Raw genomic sequence first — 14,407 nt, 5'->3', positions numbered from 1 at the left:
TAAACTCTAGGGAACATAGACCTAGTCTACTCATGGGACCATCCCCTCATCCCTGGAATCAGTCTGGTGAACCTTCATTGCACTCTCTCTAAGGCAAGTAGATCCTTCCTTAGATAAGGAGACCAAAACTGTTCACAGTACTCAAGGTGTAGTCTCATTGAATTCAATTGCACAGTTTATGCAATGTCTTCCGAACCTTTCGCACATGGGACCTCAGTAAATAGTGATGCAATCCCAGGGCCTCCTGTAAATATTGGCATATTCCCAGGACCGACCCCCCTCCTATACATAACAACCCAGTACGGGGTTCCAAAAGACAGAGTCAGCATCACATAGTGCAACGCTGAGCCACACAGAACAGGACCAGCAAGAGTTCCCAATCGTGCTTAGTCTCCAGCTGCACATTTGCATGAGTCGATTGGCTGGTTCACACCAACGAGCATGCAAACAAAGGAAAAACTGTGTGTCAGCAGTCAGCCACACTCCAGTAGTACAAAAGCATCTTTAGGCTAGCACTTTACTCACCATTTCTGTTCTTCGGAATTTTTCCAAAGCCAAGCATCATCTTCATTTTGTGGTTCTTAAGGTATTTCCGGAACTCTTCAAAGTCTCCACCTTTCAAACCATCCTTTAATAGTCATTTTTTTTTTTGAAAAGGATAAAAAAATGTGTTACTGCTAAAATTTACTCCATCACAATTCAGTTCACCTAGGACTAAGGAGAGAGATTTCCAAAAGGCTTTCGATAAGGTGCCACATAAAAGGTTATTACACAAGATTAGGGCTCATGGGGTTTGGGGGTAATATAGTAGCATGGATAGAGGATTGGTTAACAGACAGAAAAGAGAGTAGTGATAAATGGATCATTTTCAGGTTGGCAGGCTGTAACTGGTGGGGTGCCGCAAGGATCAGTGCTGGGGCCTCAGCTATTTACAATCTATATTAATGACCTAGATGAAGGGACCGAGTGCAACGCATCCAAGTTTGCTGATGATACAAAGCTAGGTTGAACAGTAAGCTGTGAGGAGAACAGAGTCTGCAAAGGGGTATAGATAGACTAAGTGAGTGGGCAGTTAGGTGGCAGATGGAGTATTATAGGGAAATGTGAGGTTATTCACTTTGGTAGGAAGAATAGAAAAACAGAATATTTTTTAAATGGTGAGAAACTTTCAAATGTTGGTGTTCAGAGAGATGTGGGTGTCCTCGTGCAAGAAACACAGAAAGCTAGCATGCAGGTACAGCAAGCAATAAGGAAGGCAAATGCCATGTTGGCCTTTATTGCAAGGGGCTTGGAGTATAAGAGTAAGGAAGTCTTGCTACAATTGTACAGGGCTCTGGTGAGACCACACCTGGAGTACTGTGCACAGTTTTGGTCTCCTTATCTAAGGAAGGACATACTTGCCTTGGAGGTGATGCAACGAAGGTTCACTAGATTGATTCCTGGGATGAGAGGGCTGTCCTATGATGAGAGATTGTGTAGAATGGGCGATGTAATAAAGACTCACTACGCACTTGGTTGTACATAAAGCAAGGCTTTAATCGACTTGTAACAAAACATGGAGGTCTAGTTAGTAGTCACTAGCTTCCTGTTTCCAGATTGTCTCTGGCCAAGGTGGGCCCACGCCCAAGTATTTATACTGCTCGGACGGCACCCTCAGCTGGCCGTTCAGTAGTACTTCCTGAGTTACTTGTAGAAGTTGCGATTTATGACAATGGGCCTATACTCTCTGGAGTTCAGAAGAATGAGAGGTGATCTCATTAAAACATACAAGATTCTGAAGGAGATTGACAGGGTAGATGCTGAGAGGTTGTTTCCTCTGGCTGGAGTGTCTAGAACTAGGGGGCACAGTCTCAGGATAAGGGGTTGGCCATTTAAGACTGAGATGAGGAGGAATTTCTTCACTCAGAGGGTTGTGAATCTTTGGAATTCTCTGCCCCAGAGGGCTGTGAATGTCGAGTCTTTGAGTATATTCAAGGCTGCGTTAGATAGATTTTTGGACTCTAGGGGAATCAAGGGATGTGGAGATGAGGTCAATGATCAGCCATGATCTCATTTAATGACAGAGCAAGACACACACACACAAAGATAGCAGAGAGCAGGGAGATGCTCATTCCAGTCAGCAATGGATTTGCACCAAGTTCCCAGATGTGAAGAAGGAAAGTGTGCTTACAAAATACACCACCCTTGTTCGCACAGTTTTACTCTTTTGATATAATTGATATACCTATCAATTCGTCCAATGAAAAGCGGCGAGTTAAGAAAGTAACTATAGGTTTTTATTGACTAAATAACAGAGCCCACCCTCGTGTGTGATCGGATCCAAGAAGGAGGAATACCAGCCAGTCGACCACCTTTATACCTGGGCCGGTAGGTGGAGCCATGGGCGGAGTCGGCAGTGGTCAGCCCAGGTATAGCAGCGTGACAAGAGGCGATCTCGTACAGTGATACAACAATGTGAACAGTGATAACTATAGGGAAACGATCTAACAGTGATAACTATAGTGTAACGATAGTGAACGATAAAAGTGGTTTACCACATTCACCCCTTGTTTAGATTTGAGTCCGGCGGGGTGAAGTGTACTACCAGTTCTGGTATGTCAGTCTGTCCGGAGGCCTCGTAAGCTTGTCTGATCGTCGCAGCGGCGGTGTTGCGTTCTCCGGTGTTAATGCTGGCGTCTGCGAGGTAGGCGAAGGCTCTTGGGGTTCCGGCGTACCGTCTACCTGGGCTGGAATTGGGGGGGTGGTGGGGGGGGGGGGGGGGGTAGCGGTGGTGTCTCCGGAGTGTCCGAGGGTGCGAGGTCTCGTAAGGAGACTGTGTCCTCCCGCCCGTCTGGGTATGCCACGTAGGCGTACTGGGGGTTGGCGTGCAGGAGGTTCACCCTCTCGACCAGGGGGTCCGTTTTATGGGCCCTCATGTGCTTTCGCAGCAAGACAGGCCCCGGAGAGGTCAGCCAGGTTGGTAGCGTGGTTCCCGTAGTCGACTTCCTGGGGAAAACAAACATTCGTTCATGGGGGGTGGCGTTAATGGCAGTGCAAAGTAGTGACCGGGTGGAATGCAGCGCCGCCGGGAGGACCTCCTGCCAGCGAGAGGTTGGGAGGCCCTTAGACTTTAAGGCTAAGAGGACGGCCTTCCATACCGTCGCGTTCTCGCTTTCCACCTGGCCGTTCCCTCAGGGGTTGTAGCTGGTGGTTCTGCTAGTGGCGATGCCTCTCGCTAGTAGGAACTGACGGAGTTCCTCGCTCATGAAGGAGGCGCCCCGGTCACTATGTATATAGTTTGGGAACCCGAACAAGGCAAAGAGGTCGTTCAGGCATTTAACGACCGTGGTGCTGGTCATGTCTGGGCAGGGGAAGGCGAAGGGGAAACGGGAGTACTCATCAACAATGTTGAGGAAGTACACATTACGGTCAGAGGACGGGAGGGGCCCCTTAAAATCGATGCTCAAGCGCTCGAAGGGGCGGGTGGCCTTGATCAGGCTTGCTCTGTCCGGCCTAAAGAAGTGCGGTTTGCACTCGGCACAGGTCTGGCAGTTCCTGGTCATGGTCCTGACCTCCTCGATGGAGTAGGTCAGGTTGCGGGCCTTAATGAAGTGGTAAAGCCTGGTGACCCCGGGGTGGCAGAGGTCGTTGTGGAGGGTCTGAAGTCTATCAATTTGCGCGTTGGCGCATGTAATTCGCGATAGAGCGTCAGGGGGTTCGTTCAGCTTACCAGGCCGGTACAAGATATCATAATCGTAGGTGGATAGCTCGATTCTCCACCTCAAGATCTTGTCGTTCTTGATTTTACCCCTCAGCTTGTTATTAAACATAAAAGCGACCGAACGCTGGTCGGTGAGGAGGGTAAATCGCTTGCCTGCGAGGTAATGCCTCCAGCGGCGTACCGCCTCCACAATCGCCTGGGCCTCCTTCTCGACCGAAGAGTGTCGGATCTCAGGGCCCTGTAGGGTCCTTGAGAAGGCGGCCACCGGTCTCCCCTCCTGGTTGAGGGTAGCGGCTAGGGCGAAGTCGGATGCATCGCTCTCCACTTGGAAGGGGATGGACTCATCCACTGCGTGCATAGTGGCCTTAGCAATGTCTCCCCTGATGAGGGAGAAGGCCGCGCGCGCTTCTTCCGTAAGGGGGAAGGAGGTGGACTTCATGAGGGGTCTGGCTTTGTCCGCATAATTCGGCACCCATTGGGCATAGTAGGCGAAGAGCCCCAGGGTTCTCTTCAGCGCCTTTGGAAAGTGGGGAAGGGGTAGCTCCATGAGGGGACGCATTCTTTCGGGATCGGGGCCGATGACTCCGCTCTCTACTACGCAGCCGAGGATGGCAAGGCGCGAGGTGTTAAACACACATTTCTCCTTATTGTAGGTGAGGTTCAGCCGTTGGGCCGTACGGAGGAATCTTTCCAGATTAGCGTCATGGTCTTGCCGGTCGCGGCCGCAGATGGTGACGTTATCTAGATAGGGGAACGTGGCTTGCAGCCCGTTCTGGTCAACCATCCGGTCCATCTCCCTTTGGAAGACCGAAACCCCGTTGGTGACGCCGAAGGGGACCCTAAGGAAGTGGTAGAGGCGGCCATTCGCCTCGAAGGCGGTATACTGGCGGTCCTCGGGGCGGATAGGGAGTTGGTGGTAGGCCGACTTAAGGTCGATGGTAGAGAATACCCGGTATTGAGCAATCCGATTGACCATATCAGATATGCGGGGAAGGGGGTATGCGTCCAGCTGGGTGTACCGGTTTATGGTTTGGCTGTAGTCGATGACCAGGCGGTTTTTATTGCCGGTCTTAACGACTACAACCTGGGCATGCCAGGGGCTGCTGCTCCCCTCGATGATGCCCTCCTTCAGGAGACGCTGCACCTCAGAGCTAATGAAAGCTCTGTCCCCGGCGCTGTACCGCCTGCTCTTGGTAGCGACGGGTTTGCAGTCGGGGGTGAGGTTAGCGAACAGGGAAGGTGGCGGGACCTTGAGGGTGGATAGGCCGCAGGTGTTACGCGGTGGGCGATTTAAAGGCTGCTGGTTGTCGACTGTGAGCGGGGGGAGGGGTCCACCGTATACTAGAGTGACGCTTTGGAGGTGGGATTGAAAATCCAGCCCTAGTAGGACGGCAGCGCATAGCTGGGGCAGGACGAGGAGTTTAAAGTTTTTATACTCCGTGCCCTTAACCGACAGGGTCACAACACAGTAGCCGCTGATGTCTGTGGCGTGGGACCTCGATGCCATCGAGATCCGGTTGCGCGTTGGCTGGACAGTGAGGGAGTAGTGGCTCACCGTGTCCGGATGTATGAAGCTCTCCGTGCTTCCGCTGTCGAACAGGCAGGTCGTGGCGTGGCCGTCTACTTTGATGTCCATCATTGACTTGGACAGCTGATGCGGGCGAGCTTGGTCTAGTGTGACGGAGGCTAGTGTGTGGCTGAGCGGGTCGCTGTAGTCTGTAGGTGAAGCGGTCGTCAGGTCTGGAGGTAAGGTGGCGGTCGAGCGTGGTGGGTAAAATGGAGGCGCCCACGAGGTGGGGCAAAATGGCGGAGAAGATGGCTGCCCCCACAACCCACATGAGGCACTGCTGGCGTCGGTTGCCTGGATCAAAGATGGCCGCCCCCATCGCTCATCTGTGGCCTTGATAAAAGATGGCCGCCCCCACAGTTCGCATGAGGCACTGCTGGCCTCTGCTGCTCTCCCTCTGCAGGCCTTCGCGAAGTGGCCTTTCTTCAGGCAGCTGGAGCACGTCGCGTTTTTGGCTGGGCAGCGCGACCTCGGGTGTTTCGCCTGCCCACAGAAGAAGCAGCCGGCGGCCCGGTCGCGGGGGTCCGAAGTCGCAGCCGGTACCGGGGGTGGCGGTCCCGATCGGGTCCGGGACGCCGACGCTGAGGTAGGTCCCGGGGGCGGCGCTACGAGGGGTATTGCGGTCGGGGTCGGGCCCGAGTCCCAGAGTCGCGAACTGTACCTGGAATACACCTCGAGGTCCCGCTGGGTCACTTCTAGGGAGTAGGCCAAGGCTGCAGCTGTGTTCAGGTCGAGGTCCTTTGATTCCAGCAGTCTCTGCCGTGAGTAGTTGGACCGAAGGCCTTTCACGAAGGCATCGCGGATGTTATCTTCAGTGTTTTCTGCAGCCGATACTGCTTTAAAGTCACAGTCCCTGCCGAGTGTTCGTAGCGCCCGTAAAAATTCAGCTACAGACTCTCCTGGCTGTTGCGGGCGGGATCTTAGGAGGTGTCTGGCATACATGGAATTTACCGGGCTCCGGTACTGCTGTTTCAGTAGGTTGATAGCGGCCTCGTAAGTAGTAATGTCCTGGATGAGTGCGTATACTTTAGGGCTCGCTTGGGCGGTCAGAACTCTTAGTTTGGATCTCTGAGGGACGCCGGATTCTTCCAGGTAGGATTCGAAGCAGCACAGCCAGTGTTTGAAGTCGAGGGCTGCGTTTGTTGCTTGTGGGTTTAGATCCAGGTACGTTGGTTTGTGGGCTCGCAGCCAAGCCGGCTGCTGTGGCTGTTGTAGCTGGGCGTCTGGCTGGTCGTTTGGCTGCTCCGTTGACTGGTTGTTTGGCTGCTCAAGTGACGACATTTTAAAATTTAGTCAATAAAATTGATATACCTATCAATTCGTCCAATGAAAAGCGACGAGTTAAGAAAGTAACTATAGGTTTTTATTGACTAAATAACAGAGCCCACCCTCGTGGGTGATCGGATCCAAGAAGGAGGAATACCAGCCAGTCGACCACCTTTATACCTGGGCCGGTAGGTGGAGCCATGGGCGGAGTCGGCAGTGGTCAGTCCAGGTATAGCAGCGTGACAAGAGGCGACCTCGTACAGTGATACAACAATGTGAACAGTGATAACTATAGGGAAACGATCTAACAGTGATAACTATAGTGTAACGATAGTGAACGGTAAAAGTGGTTTACCACAATAATAATGTACAATAATATCTTACAAAAGCAAAATACTGCAGATGCTGGAAATCTGAAATTACAACAGAAAAAGCTGGAAATAGTCTGTGGAGAGATAAACAGAGTTAACGTTTCAGGTCGATGACCTTTCGTCAGAGCAGTTAACGTGTTAACTCGGTTTATCTCACCACAGAGGTTTCCTGACCTGCTGATTATTTGCAGAATCATCTGTTCTTATTACGATATAGGTTTTATATTTTTCTAAATCGCCACATTGCCAAATAAAGCATAATTTTTCCCTAGCAATTAAATATCCTTAAACATTTTTTACAATTAAAAAAAAAACTTTTTTTCTTAGTTACCTATCACAACTGTTATGGTTTACTCCAGAGTACAGCTGCAGCAGAAATAAAAATGTTGGCACAGATTCCTACTTGTGATATTAACAGGTTAACTCGTGGGCCATTCCCCAGCCTATCATTTTAAGAGGCGTTATAATCAATTTAAAATAAAGTACTGTTCACCAATGGAAGGCTCATGATCCATGTCGAGAAGCTACAGCTAAACTAACAGGGTATCGGATTCTATCAATAGAACCGTTCAGTATAAAGCGAAGGACGCCATTTTGTCACTACATAGGTTGCTGGTCAAACCGGATCTGGAGTATTGCTCCCAGCTCTGGTTCCCACATATAGTGGCCTTGGAAAAGGTCCAGAGGAGAGCTACAAGAATGATTCCTAGCTTAAAGAACCTCAGCTACTCAGACAGGCTCAAGGACCTCAGTCTATTTACTTTAGAGCAGCATAGACTTACCTGATAGAGGTCTATAAAATAATTGAAGGGCTGGTTAGCGTGCCTAGTGATACATTATTCCAGTTTAACAGATTGGGGAGGACCGGGGGGGGACATGAGTTTAAACTGCGCAAGAGTAGGAATAGACTGGATTTTAGGCGGTGGCTCTTTTCCCAGAGAGTAGCGAGCCTCTAGAATACATTGCCGGGTAGTGTGGTGGGTGCTGACTCGCTGCATTGCCTTCAAGAGGGAGCTGGACCAGCGATCACATTATACAGATAACACTCGGTCCGTGAGATCTCCTGGACTGGTTTTGATCACCTGAGGGGGGGTCAGAGAGGAATTTCCAGAGTATTTTCCCTTATTGGCCCTGGACTTTCTCGCCTCTCCCAAGAGATTACATGGCTGCGTGGGGGTGGGGGGGGGGGGTGGAGGAAGGAACAAGGTGGGAGAGAGGAAGTGTTTCGCTACAATGTTCCAGCCATCATGGTGTGGGGCAGGCTTGATGAACCAGCTGGTCTTTTCCTGCCCCTCAATTTCATACTTTCGTATATTACTGAGTGTTATATGCAGAACACAAGGCTAGATATCAATAACAGCATTAAAATACATCGGGGTACATTATTTCCCAGGAATATTCAGGGCAGTGGAAGTCATCATTACTGCACATCTGAATCATGTACACAAAGCACAGCAGTCCCAGTCTCATTGTATATTTACTTTCACAATATCAACTTCCAAAATGTACAAGTCACACTTAGAGGGAGCAATTTATATACCCGTGTCCCTTGGTAGCCTGGATATTACTATTGCCAATATTAATGCTAAATGGTTAACACATTTGTGATAATATTCCTTTGTCTGCAGATGTTAAGTTAAATGGGACAATGCTCTGCTAAAATAGAGGGCACAGCAATATCATACAAACACTAATCTCAACAACAGTAGTTTCAATATAAAAGGTTAAGGGGTGATTTGATTGAGGTTTTTAAAAAAAGAATTGATAGGGTAGATATCCCCGCTGGTGGGGGAGACTAGGACAAGGGGACATAGCCTTAAAACCAGAGCCAGGCCATTCAGGAGAGAAGTTAGGAAACACTCCTTCACACAAAGGGTGGTAGAAGTGTGAAAAGCAGTTGACGCTAGCTCAATTAATCATTTTAAATCTGAGGCCGATAAGATTTTTGCTGGACAAGGGTGTAAGGGATATGGAGCCAAGGCAGGTGGATGGAGTTAGGATACAGATCAGCCGTGATCTCATTGAATGGCGGAACAGACTCGAGGGGCTGAATAGCCTTCTCCTGTTCCTATGTTCAAGATCAAAGAGTTTGTAACCAAAAAAGCTAACTGTAAAAACATAGGACTGAATTATTTACAGGTGTGACTCGTGGTTGTCCTACGGTATACTGACAAATTGTAATAAGGTCGCATCCTCACATTCAACAACACTGTACCTTTGGAATTTGTTCCAGTGCTGTTACCAATTCCTTAGCATCCACACGACCATCCTTGTGGACATTTAGTGTCTTGTAAAGATTTTCCCAAACACTCTGCATAGCTAATGTATCATTGGGGCCGACTAATGGCTCATTGGAGGTGCCTCATTGAAATAACTCTTTCATAAACACGAACATTGTGATGGCTCCTGAAACACAACAGAGAATAAAGCCACAAGCAGAGAGGCGTCTGCTTCATTTCATTTTTGTTAACCAATAAACGGTCACTACAGGAAACTCTCGTTTAAACGGCACCTAAATATCCGGAATTCTCTATTAACCGGCAAAATTCTCACTCCGAAAACAACACCTCAATAACCGGCAATGTTGCCGAGTCCGAGTCTCCCGCGGTGGCCGAGTTAGTCAGTGGGGGTAGTTCTCCAAACTGCCACTACGCGGCTTCTTGGCGCTGTCGGAAGTCCGAACACCTCAACAACAGGAGTCGGACTCTCCTGCGCTGTATACAGTCATGTATAAGTTTTGTTTTACTGTTAAGTGATTAAAGAGTTATGGATTACCCTCAACTGGCAGTACTGTACTTAATCAAGCATCTTCCACCATCCATTTAACACATTCTATAGGTGAGTACCCAATTACTGTATACTGCACATTTCTTGATTTTTTTATTTTTGTTTGTTAAAAATAGCCTCGGTAGATAACCCTCTCCGTTATCCGGAATTTTTAATCAACCGGCACCATCCCGGTCCCGTCGGTGCCGGATACCAGAGAGTTTCCTGTAGTACTTCAATTTGATAATGAAAGATATTCCTGTTCAATAAACAGCATAGTAGCTCAGGTACATGGCTGTTTGCCCTTCAAACTCTCATGGCTCGTTTCATCCATTCTTGGCCAGCTCACTGGACAACAAAATATTGCAGTAACAGTAAATAATTCCATTTCAAGGGAAGGAGATATACTGCATCCGCTTCTGGCCGATTGCAACGACATGGACATCCAGTGTGTGGAGGTCACAGCCTTGTGTGTCAGCTTGGCTCAGTTGGTAACACCCCCTGCCTTTGGCTCAGAAGTGATGCAGGTTCAAAGCCCTCATGAGCACAGTCTGAACGGACATTCCGGCGCGGCACCGGGAGAGTGCTGCATTGCCAGAGGTGCCGGCCTTCAGAAGGGCTGCTAAACTGAGACCTCGTCTGCCAACACAGGTGGACAGCAAGAGCTACCACAGGAAGGTAAATGGTCACGTTGGTATTCTAGAGGGGCAAGATCAAATGGGATAAAGGGGCTTCTTCGTCCAAACAACTTCTGGTTTAATTTCAATGCATGAAGAATACCTGGTTCTAAAAACACACCCAATTTCACTAACTATATTTGCTGATTAATAAATGACCGCGCTAAGCTTCTGACCAGTGGGCCAGAAGATGTAGTCAAATGCCAATGCACATTTGCACTCCACACCCAAGAAACATGTTGTGGAAAGTGCTTGTGAACTCCCCCGATATACACTTGTGTGTAAAAGGTGCGTCGGGTGTCTTTTACTTTGATTTTGTTGGCAGTCAATGATAACTGCGAGCTCTGCCATCTCGTGATACGGGTTCTCCAAGTCTTTCTCCATAAAGTTCCCATCGACAGAACACTTCCAATTGTCGGATAACCTTTTTTGTTAATGCAGCTATTCAGCGTGTGTTTACAGTGCAAGTTCAGCATTGCTGGGAGTGGCGAGAGATTGACTGGGGGAGGCAGGCTCACATCTCTCGAGTTTCAGATCCCCCAGGAGTTTCGGCCTAGTGCGCTGCCAACCCAGCTTTAAAAAGTACACAGGGGTCCGTTGGACTTCCAGGCCACTTTGTAAATTTACCCGGAATTTATTTACATCACACTCTCAAAAGTAGTTTTGGGAGCAGGGATCTGGAGAAAAGGAGCAAAGCAGGAGCCAAGAGCATAAACAAGGTAGGGTAGGCTTGAAATTAGATTGTAGCTGACTGACTCACACTGACCATTGTACAATACTAACAAGTTTACAACAGAAAACGGATTTCCAATAAACTGAATTCCCCATCCCTCCACCCCCCACACACACAAATGATTAGGGTTTGTTTAAATAACAAGAAATGGTGGAGATGCACAGCTGGTCCCTCAGCACCCGCCAAAGCGGTTTTGGGTGCAGACCCTTACTTCGAAAATCTTGGGACCCTTTATAGGACTAAGCAAACACAAGGGATCCTTTCTTGGTACTCAAGTACTCAATAATATGCTATAGTCCTGATGCCATTACATTTATTCGCATCACACTGTAAATGCTAAAATCTCACCAACTGAAGGCGTCTTCCATTTTATTGACTGAAAAAAGTTTTTCGTATCTTATGATGTCACAATGCTGTGGTGACATCACACTAGATTCAACCACAGGCAGTAGTTCGTGGAGGGGGGGAAAAAGGGGAAGGAACTATTTAAACAGAACTTTGTCGGTACGGTACAGCACGGTGGCATAGTGGTTAGCACTGTTGCCTCACAGCACCAGGGACCCGGGTTCGAATCCGGCCTCGGGTGACTGTCTGTGTGGAGTTTGCACATTCTCCCCGTGTTTGCGTGGGTTTCCTCCGGGTGCTCCGGTTTCCTCCCACTGTCCAAAGATGTGCGGGTTAGGTTGATTGGCTATGATAAATTGATCCTTAGTGTTAGGGGGATTAAATACGTGGGGTTACGGGGATCAGGTGGGATATGTGTCGGTGCAGGCTCGATGGGCCGAAATGGCCTCTATCTGCACTGTGGGGTTTCTGTGATTTCTGTGATCACCTTGATAATGATTAGAGTGGCGTGGTACATTATCAGTGCTTACTTCATTTTGATAGCAGTGAATAATGGCCAGCTTAGTTCAATGGGTAGCACTCACATCAGAAGCCCGAGTCAGAAGGTTGTAGGTTCAAGGCCCATTCCAGGACTTGGGAAGGTCTCAGTTGACTCTGTAGTGCAGTAGCGAGGATGTGCCATATACGTCAGACAAGACGGTAAGCGGAGGTTCTGCCTCATCTGTTTAGGTAGAGGTTAAAGATCCCACAGCTCTTACTCGAAGAAGGGCAGTGACTTCTCTCAGTGTCCTGGTCAACATTCTTCCCTCCAACTACCAACCAAAACAGATTAACTGGCCAGGCACTTGAAAGGTCATCAGTTGCTATGCCAGAGCATCTAGGCTCAACTATCACACGTGCACCACCTCAAACTGAAGCATCTACCTTGACTATTCTGTTCACCAAGAAGTCAAGACGCTGTAGTCTTTGAGGAACTTTATAGCGGGCTTACTGAAAATCTAAGAACATCACAACACAAGGTCTTCCTCAAGAGAGTCAAGGTTCGGTAGGCAAGATCTTTCCTTTCTTAAAGCCACATTGGCTGATATTTACTCAATTATTCTCGTAAAAGAATCCTTAAGTTTATATCGATAACTGATTCCATTACTTTTACCAGATATTGATAAGACAGTTTGGGTCTGTAGTTTTCACTCAAAGGCTGTTAAGAAAAGCTGGAAGGAGTTTTCCTAGAGTGTTGCCATTAACCTAGACAAAGCTTGAAACGGGTAAATTAACACCTTGTGGACTGTTCTAAATTTTTGATAGTACAAACTGTTTTAAGCGTAAATAGCAGTTTAATCTTACACCAGTCAGCAACTTCCATTTATGCAGCACTCCTCAAACAGGAAGACTTCTGAATGCTTTACGAATGATACTGTATATCGTGTAGAGGTATCGAGCATGGCAATAGGGACAGGCAGGGATCAGAAACTGAAAGCTCAGTTCAAGAGGAGGCTTTTGAAAACAATAACTGAGGTGACAAGGCAGAGGCAACTGGAGTAGAGTATTCCAGAAGGCAGGAGCGTGGTGGCTGAATGACCGTCAATGGTGGAGCAAGAGGACAAAAGGTTGAGGAGACATGCAGTGTCACAAGGAGCCGAGATCATGAGCAGGAACACAAGACTGGAAGAGGTCACTCAGTAAGTAGAGTGGCCGGAGGCCATGGAGAGGTTTGAAAACAAAGACAAGAATTTTGAAATCAACACACTGGGCGGCGACAGCCTGCATTTGTTGAAAAGGATGGAGATGAGGAGAGTGTAAGACACTGTGCCTTCAGCTGCCTGGGCCCCAAGCTCTGGAATTCCCTCCCTAAACCGCTCCGCCTCTCTCTCCCCCTTTAAGACGCTCCTTAAAACCTAACTCTTTGACCAAGCTTTTGGTCATCTGTCCCAATATCTTATGTGGCTTGGCGTCAAATTTTGTTTGACGACACTCCTGTGAAGTACCTTGGGATGTTTTACTACATTAAAGGCGCTATATAAATGCAACTTGTTGTGGTACAGGCGAGGACATGGGCTGCAGCGTTTTGGATGAGTTGGAAGTTTATGAAGGGTTGAGGCACGGAGGCATGTAGAAAGGCCGAGTCAGGTCCTGAGCAATGTTCCCTTTAAGCTGCGCAGCTCTTTGGAGCTTCCACGCAGCTGGCTCACCTGCTTTGAAATGCAAAAGCCGCGATGCCGCACAGCCCGTTAAAGGGGCCGCGCAACCCAAAAAAAATTAAGAGGGAACATTGGTCCCAAGTACTGTATTTTCCAATTTTCAAGACAGGAACTAGAGAGAACAAAACATGAATTATAATTTAATGTTACTGAAAAGCAAGGCAATTGTAAGTCCTGGGCTATGCAATCCAAGTACATTCCTCATTCTCAAGAGCACCTGGCACAATTAAAACAACGTTGAAAATGCCCAAACTGTAACAGGCATATTTTCCAGACAAAAAGGGAGATTTGCTCAGTAGCTAACCTTGATGCACCTGAACTGGGAGCACTTGATGCCAACATCTAGATGGCTGGAGTGAAAGCTTTTCCATTGCCCAACACCTCTCACTTTCTACCCTTCCCACACCCTCGTCATTAACCTCATTCTCCCCGCCCAAGATTAACAAGCGCAAGCTCAGGAAACACAACCCTAAATGGGGATCAAGAGAAATGGAAGTGAAAGAAGAAAAATATGAGTTTCACAAAGCCTCCTAGAGAGAAGAGACGGTGGGTAGATTGTAGGAACATCCAAACGCATTCCAAAAAGGTTGATCAGAAGGTAGAGGGAGAACTGGAAATGAGTATAGTGCAAATGCTAAACGCCCCAACAGTTCCATAATATGGAACTAGCGAGAACCTTATATGCTGCTAATGGGGATGGGAAGAGCATTGGCAATAAATCACTTGGTGTCTCTCTTCTTGTCTACGTCTTCTCAAATCTCAATGGACGATGCCTTGTAATACC

At 48.2% G+C, this 14,407-nt stretch overlaps 1 protein-coding gene across 2 annotated transcripts in view; it reads right to left on the bottom strand.

Annotated features, from left to right (window-relative positions):
* LOC147098672 (mitochondrial adenyl nucleotide antiporter SLC25A25-like) overlaps positions 1 to 11,165 on the bottom strand; it is a 37,834-nt gene extending 26,669 nt beyond the window's left edge. For both annotated transcript variants that reach the window (XM_085970665.1, XM_085970666.1), the window contains exons 1-2: positions 9,120 to 11,165; positions 526 to 628 (exon numbers count right to left, since the gene is read on the bottom strand). In XM_085970665.1, coding sequence (XP_085826791.1) covers positions 526 to 628; positions 9,120 to 9,221 — 205 coding nt within the window. In that variant the 5' untranslated portion in view covers positions 9,222 to 11,165. The remainder of the gene's footprint in view (positions 1 to 525; positions 629 to 9,119) is intronic.
* Between the last annotated feature and the right edge of the window lie 3,242 nt (positions 11,166 to 14,407).

The sequence above is a fragment of the Somniosus microcephalus genome, chromosome 29, assembly GCF_052327205.1.
Source record: "Somniosus microcephalus isolate GS21.2 chromosome 29, FLI_Smic_1.0, whole genome shotgun sequence".
Classification (NCBI taxonomy): Eukaryota; Metazoa; Chordata; class Chondrichthyes; order Squaliformes; family Somniosidae; genus Somniosus; species Somniosus microcephalus.
The sequence above is the reverse complement of the archived record's forward strand: the minus strand, read 5'-3'. Positions and strand labels throughout refer to the sequence as shown.